This window comes from Pongo abelii, chromosome 1, assembly GCF_028885655.2.
Source record: "Pongo abelii isolate AG06213 chromosome 1, NHGRI_mPonAbe1-v2.0_pri, whole genome shotgun sequence".
Classification (NCBI taxonomy): domain Eukaryota; kingdom Metazoa; phylum Chordata; class Mammalia; order Primates; family Hominidae; genus Pongo; species Pongo abelii.
Window position 1 is genome coordinate 125,289,366 of NC_071985.2, and position 12,796 is coordinate 125,302,161.

The following is a 12,796-nucleotide window of genomic DNA, read 5'->3' on the forward strand; positions in this document are numbered from 1 at the left end:
ATGAAACTCAGAGCTCAGTTTGATGCTCAGCTGGGGAAACTGTTTAGCATTTAGTGTTTGGCCTATTTTCTTTCTATTCTTTTTCTCGGATCTTCTGTTTAAATTCCATTTTTTGACACTCTTATTTGTATTTGTCTTTTTTCCTAACACACCCAGGGGCAAGTGCAGACTTTGTGGGACATAAAATGTGTACAATTCTGTGACTTCTCTTTAAGAAAAATAACTTAACATTAAAATATAAAATTATACATATATATAAATTATGAAGGAGCTCAGTGAGGGATCCTGAAGTTTAAGCTTCATTAGCTTAAATTCACTTCTGGAGCAACCTCAAAAATACTTGGGAAAGATAAAGAGATGACAGGTAAATTAAAAAGAACGGAAGGAAGGAAAGATACTAGATAAGTTCATTCAGAAAGAGTGATAAAAAATGAAAGCTGAAAGGGATTTAAGACATCATCTTCTTCAGCCCTTTCATTTTATAGAAGAGGCATAAAGAGATTCAAGTGCCTTGTCCAAGTCCATCCCTTTATAGTCAACATCGGAGCATGTAATTTCTAGTCCCTGTGTGAGGCATTGTTAAATTTGTGCAGAGGAAATGAAGCACAGGTGTGCATGAGGGTTTTTTTTTTTTTTTTTTTTTTTGACAGAGTCTTGTCTTGTCATCCAGGCTGGAGTGCAGTGGCTTGATCTTGGCTCACTGCAACCTCCACCTCCCGGGTTCAAGCAATTCACCTGCCTCAGCCTCCCGAGTAGCTAGGATTACAGGTGCATACCAACACGTCCGACTAATTTTTGTATTTTTAGTAGAGATGGGGTTTTGCTGTATTGGCCAGGCTGGTCCTGAACTCCTGACCTCAGGTGATCCACCTGCCTCAGCCTCCCAAAGTGCTGGGATTACATGTGTGAGCCACCATGCTTGGCCCCGGTGCATGAGTTTTAACAGAAGTTTCTGCAATTAGTACTATTTTAATAATAACGCTTCTTCTAGAATAGAAATGTCACTTCAACCACAGAAATACATACGTGTTGAGTAAGCCAAAGGGCTATTATGCTACCATATGCTGAAAAAATGAGAAAGCACTTGTCTTGCAGGTACTTGCAATTATTCTTTCCTCAATCAGCCCTTCCTTCTCCCACTTATGTTTGTTTTAAAGATATTCTGCTGCAATTAGGGGGGTGAGAACCTAGTAGAATTACACAAAATAATAATGTGATGTTTTCTTCTTTTTAAATAAGTTTACTACTCCCCCAACCAAGTAAATAGCTTAAGGGTACACTGTTATGCTTAAGGAAGTCAAAATGATGATCTCAAAAATAAATACCCTCCTCTTCAGAAGCTGATTAATACAGTGCTAAAAGCCATAACTCCTTTTGAGAATCAATGGAAGATTCAGCGGCTTTTCATCAGGAAGGAAGCAGAAGGGATAAGGATTTGGCATGCTTCAAATTGAGAGGAAAAATTACCACTGTTGTGATAGATGGTTTGAAAAACCCATCAAGTAGGTAACTAGATCTTATAGCCAGACTGCAGCCGTCAGGAACTCTAACTCCAAAAAAACTTCTTCAAGTTGAAGAAAAGGCAGATAATGAGTAAGAAAACATTCTGCAGATTCATTTGTATTCCAGAGGAATTACTTCCAATGTTCTTCCAGTCCTGGCCCCTAGTATAAACTGCTGTTGATAGGAGATGCAATGAGTTGTCTCCCAGGAACTTGAAAGTGAGGGAAATAAGATCACCTTCAAAGAAGTATGCTGTGAAGTCATCACATAAATGATCCAAGCAGAAATGGCCACAGTCATCTTATAGCAGTAGCAGAGCTTGGGGCCTGAGTGTGTGTGGCAGACTCAACAGAGGTGACATTAACCTGACTTACCATGTTAGCATATCTGAAGAGTGGAAGAACTAGCTAATCAGAAGGTGGAAGCCTCGCAAAAGGAGCATCCTGACACATATGGTGACAGTACCGTCCTAGCATGGTCTCAAGAGCCGGGAGTGGTAACCTGCAAACTTTCAGACCTTCAGTGTCCTGTTGGCATGAAGAAGGCTGACCCTGAGGCAGGATGGATGGGTCAGGATGTTTCAGCCTGATGTTATTAACATTCAAGTCATTCAAATTTCCTGATCCCATGCTCACGAAGCAACTTCCTGATTATTATCTGGCTCTGCACATAGACTTAATTACAGGAAAGAGAATACACTGGCAATAAGGACTTGAATAATCTGAACACCATGACAGTTATTTCATACTGTGGTTGAATAGACAGGCAGTTGGCCACAATATATCTCCCTACATAGCTACTGTCTCCAAGGGGAGAATTTGCTGCATATGTGCTGGGTCTCAGGGAAAATATAATGACTATAGCAGGTAATTGCACTGCTGCTTACTACGTGGCTGGCACTGTCTAAATGCCTTACATGTACTAATTCATTTAATTTTTATGAGCATCCTATGACGTCAATAATCAGGCTGATTTTACAGATGGAGGAAACTCAAACACATAGAAGCTGAGTAACTTGCCCAAGATCATCTCAGTCTGTTGGGAAGGAAACTTGAGCCCAGAGTCCAGGTACCAGAATTCAGGGCCATAGCCACCATTCTATACTGTCTTTCCATTTATTTCAGGCCCTGATCTTTACTATTCAGCCCTCAAATTAAAAAAAAAAAACTATGAAAATTAAAATTCTTTTCAACATGTACCTGCAATATGACCTACTGTGATCTGAATCAACTTGGTGGCAAAACTGTATTGGAACTGGTGTGAGGGTATTATTTATAGTCTTACTCCATCCGAGTTGCTGAGAATAATCATGTTTGCTGTAGAAATATTAAAATGTTTGATTAAATGGTGTTGCCTAATATTCTGCTATGGGTATTGTTGTAATATATGTGTACTGTATTACCTTTGTAAAATCCTGAAGATGTTGAATTCCAAATCATATCTGGTCAGATGAGGGACCACACACTATAGATCAGTGGTTGTACCTGAATAACTTGGTATTCTGGTTTTCAACACTGGGCCTACAGCTTGGTCATACACATATGTGGAAGAACCTCTCTTACTGTGCTGACAAAATTAGGGTTCTGAACCTGAAAGGCTGGTAGTCAAGCCACCCAGGTGGTAAATAACCCTCGGGGAGGCCTGTGAAAACCCGCCATCCGATATGCTATCTAGATGGTTCGATTGACCATGAGCACCAGTGAGATTTTTTCCCACTAAAGTTCCTCCAAGAACTCAGATGGTCTCTCCTGTAGGAGATTGAAGGCTCTTGTGTTGGAGCTGGTGACCTGTTAAGGCCACATATTCCAGGAGATACAAGAAAATCAATGGGAAGCCAGTGTAGCCATGTGCACATTACAGGGCTATTAGGTTTACTTATCCATTCACAAAAATAATTCCACAAATGAGCTGGGCGTGGTGGCTCACACCTGTAATCCCAGCACTTTGGGAAGCTGAGGCGGGTGGATCACCGGAGGTCAGGAGTTCAAGAGCAGCCTGACCAACATGGTGAAACCCTGTCTCTACTGAAAATACAAAAAATCAGCTGGGTGTGGTGGTAGGCATCTGTAATCCCAGCTACTTGGGAGGCTGAGGCAGGAGAATCGCTTGAACCAGGGAGGCAGAGGTTGCAGTGAGCCAAGATCGTGCCATTGCACTCCAGCCTGGGCAACAAGAGCAAAACTACATCTCAAAAAAAAAAAAAAAAAACAAACAAAAAAAAAACAACATATTGCACAAACGTTGATGAAGACCAAGAATAAAACATGGACCTATTCTTAAATTTCTCACATTTTAGTTCCTATAATGAGACAGACCTAAGTTTAAATCTTAGCTATGGGACTTTGGAACAACTTAACCTTTCTGTGTCTGCATTTCCTTATCTGTAAAATGAGGATAATAATAGTATATATCCCATGGGGATGTTGTGGGGATTTAAACCAATAAAGAACATAAAGTACTTTATGAAGTGTAAAAGCCTGTAGTAAATTTAATACATGGAAGCTATCATTATTATAATAATTTTGGTTAAAGGTAGTTGACCAGTTGTAAATCTACACACATTATCAATATTTGAGAGAGAGACAGAAGTAATTGATTTTGCATAGGAGAATCTAGGTAGGCTTCAATGAGGCGTCAAGGAGAAGTCTTGAAAAATGAGCAGAATTTCAATATAGAGTGAAGAGAAAAATGCTTTAGGGGAAAGAAATGAATTTAGTATCTAGCATGTTGACTTTGAGATCTTTACTGACAGCTGAAAAATTTTTCTGAATTTATTAGTAAGATTGAAGTTAGAATTGGTTGATTACTACTAAATCAATAATACTAAGATCTAAAACCACAAGAATAGGCTAGAATGTCAAGAAAAAATTGTAGACTGAGAGCAAGCGGGATGGGGAACATGGAGATTTAAAAGACTAATAGAAGGGGAATCTTTGAAGGCAGAAAAATAACAGGCAGAGATGAAGGAAGAGTGCAGGTTTAGAGAAAACTGACTTGTTCAAATAGGCATTGAAATGGAGCCTAAATCCCAGTGGAGAACAGAGAAAGTCACTCAAATTTAACTTGATCGGCAATACAGTGCAATGTGCAGTTCTCAGAGTCAAGACCCACCTGGATTCAAATCCTCCCTTTAACCCTTTCTAGCTGTGCAAACCTTAAACAAGATCTTTTTCCTCTGAAATCACAATATTCCATGTGTTTAAAATTAAAATAGTAGTATTTGCTTTGTAAGACTATTTTGAGTTTAGAATGGACTGATATATATAAAACACTTAGGAAATTGTCTGGATAAAGACACATACATGTGTACACCTGGGAAAATATAAATTGGTCAATGCAAACTTGATACCAGAGAAAATAATGGAACAGTCATCAAATTACTTTCCATCACTCAGAGGACCCCTAGATATTGTGTAACAATTCAAGTTAGATTTATGAACAAATAATGTCAAAGTCAGACCAATTTGATTTTCTTTCTTTGAAGAATATTAGACCATGTGGGTAAGAGAAAAGGAAAAGATTGAATACAGCTGAACTAGCTCAGTTTTCTGTCTATCTCCATGACATTTCTATGGCTAGGCTGCAAGAAACTGTTCAGCTCAGCATGTCCCCATAAGAGTGTTTTATAGAAAGTTATTGAATGGTCCATGAAGCAAATAAGTTTGGGAAACACTGGGTAAAATAGGTTGCTTTATTGTAGGACTTTTCAAATGTTTCTATTATAGTAATGCAATATGAATAGTCAGTATAGTGTACAGCATTTCTCAGACTTATCTGGCCATGGAGTGCTTTTATGGGTCAAAGAACATAGCCAGAGAAGGAGAGGTATAGGTATAATATTATATTTGCTGAAGTTATGATTCCTACATAGTGATTATTAAGTTTTTAGCATCTATATATAGAAAAACATGTGTTATTCCATAGGGATCAGAGTTTAAAGAGTTATTTAATACTTTTATTCATGAGCTGGACAATGGGGAATCAAGAGAATCATAATTAAGCACGAAGTTGGACAGAATTGCTATTACTTGGAAGACAGAAATAAAATTCAAAGGACATCCAAAATAGAATTCTATCAAAAAAGAATGAAGATCAATAAGGAGAAGAAAAATGTCTTTTCTATAAAACATAAGCTTTGTAGAAAAAGAAAGAAAAGATTTTGATATACATGTGCATGGCTTTAAAAGTCCAAGAAAACACACTGGGTCTTGAATAAAAGCATGATGAATAAAAATATCACAAAAGTTACTCTGCCTCTGTCAAGTTTATTGTCATGAAAAGCATAGGGAAATGTGGTGTGTCTCACAGACTGGGGTGGCTATATTTTAGAATGTTGGCCTTCTGCACACTTCTGCTTAGCTCTACATGTTTCATACAATAGTGGTCTTGAACTGCTCTAGAATAGAGGACCTCCAAAGCCAAATGACTCCCAGCAAGGTCCCATCTACGGTATCCCTGAGTGGTGGCCTGAGTGTCTTGGGGAAGAATCTTGTCATTCCTTGATTTAATTTAAGACCTCTTAGTTGTTTTGTTAAAACTTGTGAAGGTGAACAGAAACTGATCATCCTATTTGAAAAATATCCTGGCTACTTGATATTCTGCTAAATCTAGAGATTATCCAGGATGAGTGGCATTTCTAGGTCCCTGAAAAGTTGATTTTGAGGGACCAGAAGTTGTAGCTTTTGTGTTCTTATGTTAGGCAATGATATATCCTAAGTATCCCTCATAGATAACTAACTTGTAACGTACCCACTAGAGTCATGTGAGTGTGTGTGTGTGTGTACCTGTATGCATATGTGTAAGAAAAAGCAATATGAAGTGAGAATCATAAAACTGCTGAAGGTCCTGTGCTTGGCTGGAAGTACTACACTAATGAATTAGAGGACTTCCAGAGCAGGCAGCCAGGTAAAGGACATGAAAACATTAGCACATAAGAATTGGAGTCGATAATGGTTAACCTGTGGAAGAAATAAAGCCAGGGTTGATATACTTCCTTTACTACTTAAAAAGAAAAAAAAAAAAAAAGGTTTGATAAGAAGTAACTTTTATACCAGTTAAAACTGTCCAACAATGGACAAGACTGTCTTACGAAAAAAACTAAAAATAAATTATTTTTTGAATGCTTATTTTGTGACAGGTGTTAGGCTAAACACATTACATGCGTTAGCTTAGTCAACCATCTAAAAATCCACAGGAGGTAATAGCTGTTATTATCCTCACAGTAGAGATGGGAAACAGTGTTGGAGAAGTTGGCTTACTTTTTCAAGGTCACATAGCTAGTAAATGGAGAAACTGGGATTCCAGCCTACAGTCCGTGCACTAAACTACTAAATTGCTTACTTCCATCCTCAGATGCTTTAAAGCACAGTCTGATGTGTCAGAGATTTAGTCAAAGGGGTTATTCCCATTGCAAGACTGGACCACTGCAGATCTGCAGATAGTTTCTAAAACCCTTCATCTAATTTCTGCCATACTGATGATTGGAATATTGAATTGAACCCCTTTGGACACTGGGTCCATCCATCACCTGCCTATTTTAACGTCAATGAGGAAAAACGTCCTAAAAGTATAGAGAAAACCAGTAAAACTAAGGGATAGGTGGACAATTGGACCTACAAGGAAAACTGAAAGAAGTTTCATTCCTTTGGTCAGAAAGTGACTTGGTGATCTTCAATATGCAAAGGATTCGGGGTATACAAGTTATTTCCATGATGATTATAACAAGAAAATAACAAGAAATCAATTTTCAATGCGAAAGCTTGGATGAAACAAGAAAGTCTTTCCAGTGAAAATGTCTTGAAATAAAAACTTCAAAGTACAGTTCTGGGTAGAAGAACAAGGTCATGTTAGAATAGAAGCCGAGGACTTCAACAGCAGCCTTCCCCTGCTGCCTCTCCAGTGGCCTTGGCAAGTTGACCTGCCCTGAGGACAAGCCAGAATGCCAGGAAGTGTTTGTGAACATCACACTCTTCCAGCCTTTTCTACTAAAGAAGGAGCAGACATTAAAGAGGAAATCTGAGCCATTTTCACTTTAGGAAAGCTTTAAACTAAATTTGACAACTGCGGTCATAGGAGTTCTTAGGTAGCCAGCCACAGGGTATTGCAATAAATAACCTTGCAAGATCCCTTCCAAATTCATGAGTCTATGGCCCTCAACAATTGAGGAAAGGCTACAGAGTCTCCATTAATAAAATCACCTTGAAATATCCACGTTTCTGCTCAACAGAGCATTAATGTATTAATTTTAGGAGCAAGAAGTCAGTTTTTTTCTTTAACACTGAAAGCAACTGAATACCCTTACAAAGAGGGATTTTTAAAAGTCTTTTGAAGGATTTCTCTCTGCTTCATAGAAATGTTATCATAATTTCATGCCCCCATACTTCATGGCTTGTTACTTGGTCCATTACTCTTACGTTTAAGTTGATAAAGTCCTGGTTCCTATGATATTAGTTCTTAGGTTTGGTTTCTCACAGTTGCTGCTTTGAAGTGCCTGATAACATTCTTACCCTTCTATGGAACCAGTGGCTTCTGAAGTTCTGATTCCTATGGGGAATCAGGGATTTCAGTGGGGGCACACAGATGGTTTCTGTAAATGCAGATAATGCTTGCACTCTTTCACGTGCGTAGAAAAATCTTGTTTCTTAATGTGGTCCCCACAGGCCTACAGTCGTGCTCTTTATCCAGAGGGGACCTCTACACACAGGATCCAAAGCAGGTATGTTTCAATTGCTGGAGTTTGGAAACAGCCAAACTTTTCACAAGGCAAAGTTAGGTCCTAGCTAAAACTGTAGCGGGGAAAAATATTCTGGACAAAGCATCTTTCAGGATACTCAGTAAGGGAAATGGGGCTGTAAACATTCAAATAATTTCTGTAAATTGTTTATGGCTAAAATTAAATTAGGATTGAGAGTTTTCAAGGCCTTTGATATTTTAATAGGAAATTAATTTGGGGGAGGAAAAAAATCACCTCCTGTCTCATCCACTTAGAAAAAATTTCTTCTGTGATGTCAAGTATCATTTCCCAACACATTTGATGTGAATGTTAGATGACTGAATCCTACCAATGATCAGAGTGCTAAAACACGTCCACGTGAGGTAAGATAGGGACTAAAACTTTTGCTGCACTTTGAAGAAGAATGAGACTACTGGTAAGAGGAATAAAATCACAATTGTAAGCAAAATTGAGAGGAACTATCACCTCATTGTGCACAGAATACGCTGTTACCAAGCAAAGTTACTCACAGGTATTTGCAGTGCCTTTGGGGATGGGGAGATAGGAGCCTGGACTCCAAGGTCGGCCCTGATAATTCTTCTTGCATTTCCCACAGTCTGGACCTGTAGTGTTGTGCTCACATTCGCATGTCAATTTGCTGTTGTCATACACACATACAGTGGCATGGAGATTACACTTGCACCTGGGCAGAGGAGAGACAAAGAGTTCATTGTCAGATAAGTTGGTCTTGGTGACCACTGTGGCATTCCTGATCTGTCTCCTCAAACCATGCAGTGCTTTAGTGATACACAGAGGCGTTTAGTAAGAGATAGATTTGCAGGCCCAGCCCTCAGAATCTTCGCCAAAAGAGCTGGTTGCAGGGGGCCGGGTTGTTACGATGTAGTCTGTCCTTACACTGCACATTGAGAAAGCCAAATAGCAGTCAAGTCAGTGGGGGCCAGAAGCTCCCGCAAGATAGCTGTGCTCCAAAATCAAGGGGTTCCCAACAGGTTCCAAAATACTGTCATTTAGGAAAAGTCTTTTTGTGATATTAACAAATCTATGACAATTTCATCTGGGCTTCGTTTGAGTTTAAAGAACAATGTTATCTTTTTTCTTTAAATTGTTAAGACAATTCTTATTTGTTTAAAATGGAAGATAACCATTAAAATAATTTGCTATTCAGACTTATTCTTAGAAACCCAAGAAATTATAATCAAGTGTTCTCATTCTGCACTCTAAAATGACATTTCCTCAGATCAGAAGAGATTTTCCACCAAGGCCGCTAACAGACCCGAAGGGAGGTGAGACACAGTAATCCTCAGACATCCCACTCACAGCAAATCGGGGAATCACAAAGGGCTCTCAGAAACAGGCCAAATGACTCTAATAAAAGATGCCTAGAATCCTAAAGGAGAAAAAAAACCCTTCATGTGGCAGGGTTGGGAAGTCATTAGCCAAGGCCTGGCCTTTGCTGCCTATGAATAAAGCCATGATATACGAGAGGCAACAATGGAATATGCAATTTCCACAAAAATACATCCCAATGCCCGCAGTCTTTGACTATAAAATTGCAATGGCTAACTTGATATTTGTTGAGGCAGCAGGATATAAACTGTATCACACCATATCCTCTGGAAAGGTAAAACCTACAGTGACAGAATGGCCACAACCAGAGGTCAGAATAATGTATGTGGGAAGAGATGGTCCACACATAGGAGAGAACCTGGGCACCCAGGCTTAGGGGGGTAGAGAATCAAGATAGGTGTGAATCAGAACCAGAGAGAGAGAGAGAGAGAGAGAGAGACAGTGTGTGTGTGTGCGTGTGTGTGTGAGAGAGAGAGAAACATGGCCTCTTCCAGGAACTAGGACAAAAATATAGAAAATCAAGTTTCATAAAGATCAAAAAATATTATAGTATTTTATTTTATTTTTCTCTTGGGCCAAATGCCATGAACGGGAAAAAGAACAGAATGCTCTTTCTTAGGTAGGAAGATGAGACTCCTTAACAACCATGTTGGCTTCTCTAATGTCTGTATAGCAATGGCCAAGTTTTTCTTTAGTGCATCCATAATCTTTTTGGAACACTGACCCGTACTTACGACAAGGAAAAAAAGGAATGGTTAAGACTATTACTGAAAGCTGTTGGGCTCTCTTTTAATCAAAGGTGTAGTCCTAAAGCAACCACCATCTACACTAACCTGTCTGGGAAGACCAAGCTACAGCTTCCTCAGGGGTCTATTACAATGTTTAATACTTCTTGCTACAATCTGTTCTCTGTGTACTTACCAATTATAAGCTTGTTCAACTTAGACACATAAATGTCACCTTTGAAAATGAACATTTGTATATTCTTTAAAAAGGTAAGATAAAAAATAATTCAGTTAAATAGGCAATGTTTAATTATGAGCTAGGTCCTATAACAATCTCCTATATGCAGGGAATTACTTGTGCTAGGTTGCTTATTAAAGGATCTTTCTCCTTCCAACATTAACACCTTTATTTATGGGTGTGTTTCTATATACGGAGGATGTTTAAAACCTAAGTGATAGAAACACCAGCTTATACTGATTTAGCAACATATCTAGTGTTAAAAATTCCAAATGAGGAAATTGAACAATGTGATCCCAAAGAATATGCTGGTTTCCTGCCTGAAGATCAAGAATGCAAGGAGTAATTGTAAATTGGATTATATATCTTGTAACTGTTAATACTTTCATACTTGTAGTCACTCTGAGTTATAGGCAATTTCCATTCTAAAGACATTATATTAGCTGAGAAGATATTCTTTGAATAATAAAAGGAGGTAAAAGGAGAATAGAGGAATATTTAGTCTTATTTTTTCTCAGATTTCTTCCAATTAATGGCTCTTTCTCAGCTGTCCAAAAGCTTATTAACCATTCAAGGCTAAACTCAATTCATAACCCTTCTCTGAAATCCATCCTGACCACTGTACACACCCTGAGTTCTACCCTTCTGATTTCCTTAAATGTGTCCGTGTGCTTGGATTGGTTGTTACTAAAGGCTTTTCGTACTTATAAATTTTCTTACTCATTGCACAAGCCTCGCCCATCTTAAGGTGAGGAAATACCTACTGTGCATCTGGTCATCTTCTCTAGCTACCCCCTAAGTCCTCTCCCCTTCCTTCTTGAGTTTCCTATACTTGCCACCTCCATTCTCTCATCTCCCACTCACTCAGTCCTTCCAAATGACCACAGCCTCCCTTGCCAAATCACCCACGACCTCCTTGTTGAAAATCCAATGGATACTTTTCCATGCCTTATTTGTTTCCTCAGGGGCTGGGACTCTGGACCACTCTCTCTCCCCTGACACTCTCCCCTCTGGATACCCAAGCTCGTTTTCAGGAACCTCTTCAGCCTGTTGACTACACATGCTCTTCTCTGGGTTCTGGCCCAGCACAGCCAGCACACTCTCCCTGCGCACTCTTATCTAGTTGTCCCTTCAATCTTTGTCTGCACTCCTTAACTTCCTTTGTGTTACAAACCTTTAAAGCAAATTCACATCATCTTCCCCACCCCAAATAAATATATTTAAAGGAAGCTCAAAGTGTGAAAATATTTTAGGAGATTTGATGATTCTCTGTTAGCTACAGGGGTCCATAGAGCCCCCTCCCTCCATTACACCACATGAAGAATATCTAATCAAAATGCTGGTAAGTCTGGGCTCTGTATCTCCATCTCAGATCTCTCTCCCAGGCTTCAGACTTATTCATCAAAATGCCTCCTGGACAAATCTAACTCAATATGTCCCCAAACTAAACTCTTTGGCTTCCTGCCTCACCCGTTCTTCATTCTGTGCTTTCTGTCTTAGTAAATTGTACCATCTTCCACCCAGTTAGGTAAGAATGACGTATCCCTCTCCTTTTCCTACCACATCTAATCTGGCATTACTCAGTCTCTCACCAAGCCCTGAGATTCCTCTTTGATATGGTTTAGATATTTTGTCCCCTCCAAATCTCATGTTGAAATGTGATCTCCAATGCTAGAGAGGGACCTGATGGGAGGTATTGGAGTCATGAGGGCAGATCTCTCATGAAGGCTTGGTGCCCTCATTGTGGTAATGAATGAGTTCTCACTCCGTGAGTTTTTGCAAGATCTGGCGGTTTAAAAAGTGTGGCACCTCCCTCCCCCATTCTTGTTCCTGCTCTTGCCATGTGACATGCCTGCTTCCCCTTTGCCTTCCACCATGAGTGGAAGCTTCCTGAGGCCCTCACCAGAAACTGAGCAGATGCAGGCATCATGCTTCTTGTACACAGCTTACAGAACTGTAAGCCAAAATAAGCCTCTTTTCTTTATAAATTACCAAGTCTCAGGTGTTCCTTTATAGCAGTGCAAATGGACTAATGCACTCTTCCTTGATTCTCTTTCCAATCCATACAGTTCTAGCAACAATCACTTTCTTAGCTGTGATCATCATCTTTGATCTGGTTTATTACAAGAACTTCTAAACAGAAGTTTGTGCTCCAGGCATGCTCCTCTCTACCCAATCTCAACACAATAGTCAAAATATTTTTTTACACAAATATATTTTGGGTCACTTCTGGAACAGAACTATTGTAAG

The 12,796-nt window shown here is 39.3% G+C and overlaps 1 protein-coding gene across 12 annotated transcripts in view; it reads right to left on the bottom strand.

Moving 5' to 3' along the window:
- The window catches only part of NTNG1 (netrin G1), a 365,210-nt gene that overhangs the window by 77,444 nt on the left and 274,970 nt on the right, over window positions 1-12,796 (bottom strand). For all 12 annotated transcript variants that reach the window (XM_002810534.6, XM_063728296.1, XM_002810532.5 and 9 more), the window contains exon 4: window positions 8,746-8,918. In XM_002810534.6, the coding sequence (XP_002810580.2) occupies window positions 8,746-8,918 (173 nt within the window). The remainder of the gene's footprint in view (window positions 1-8,745; window positions 8,919-12,796) is intronic.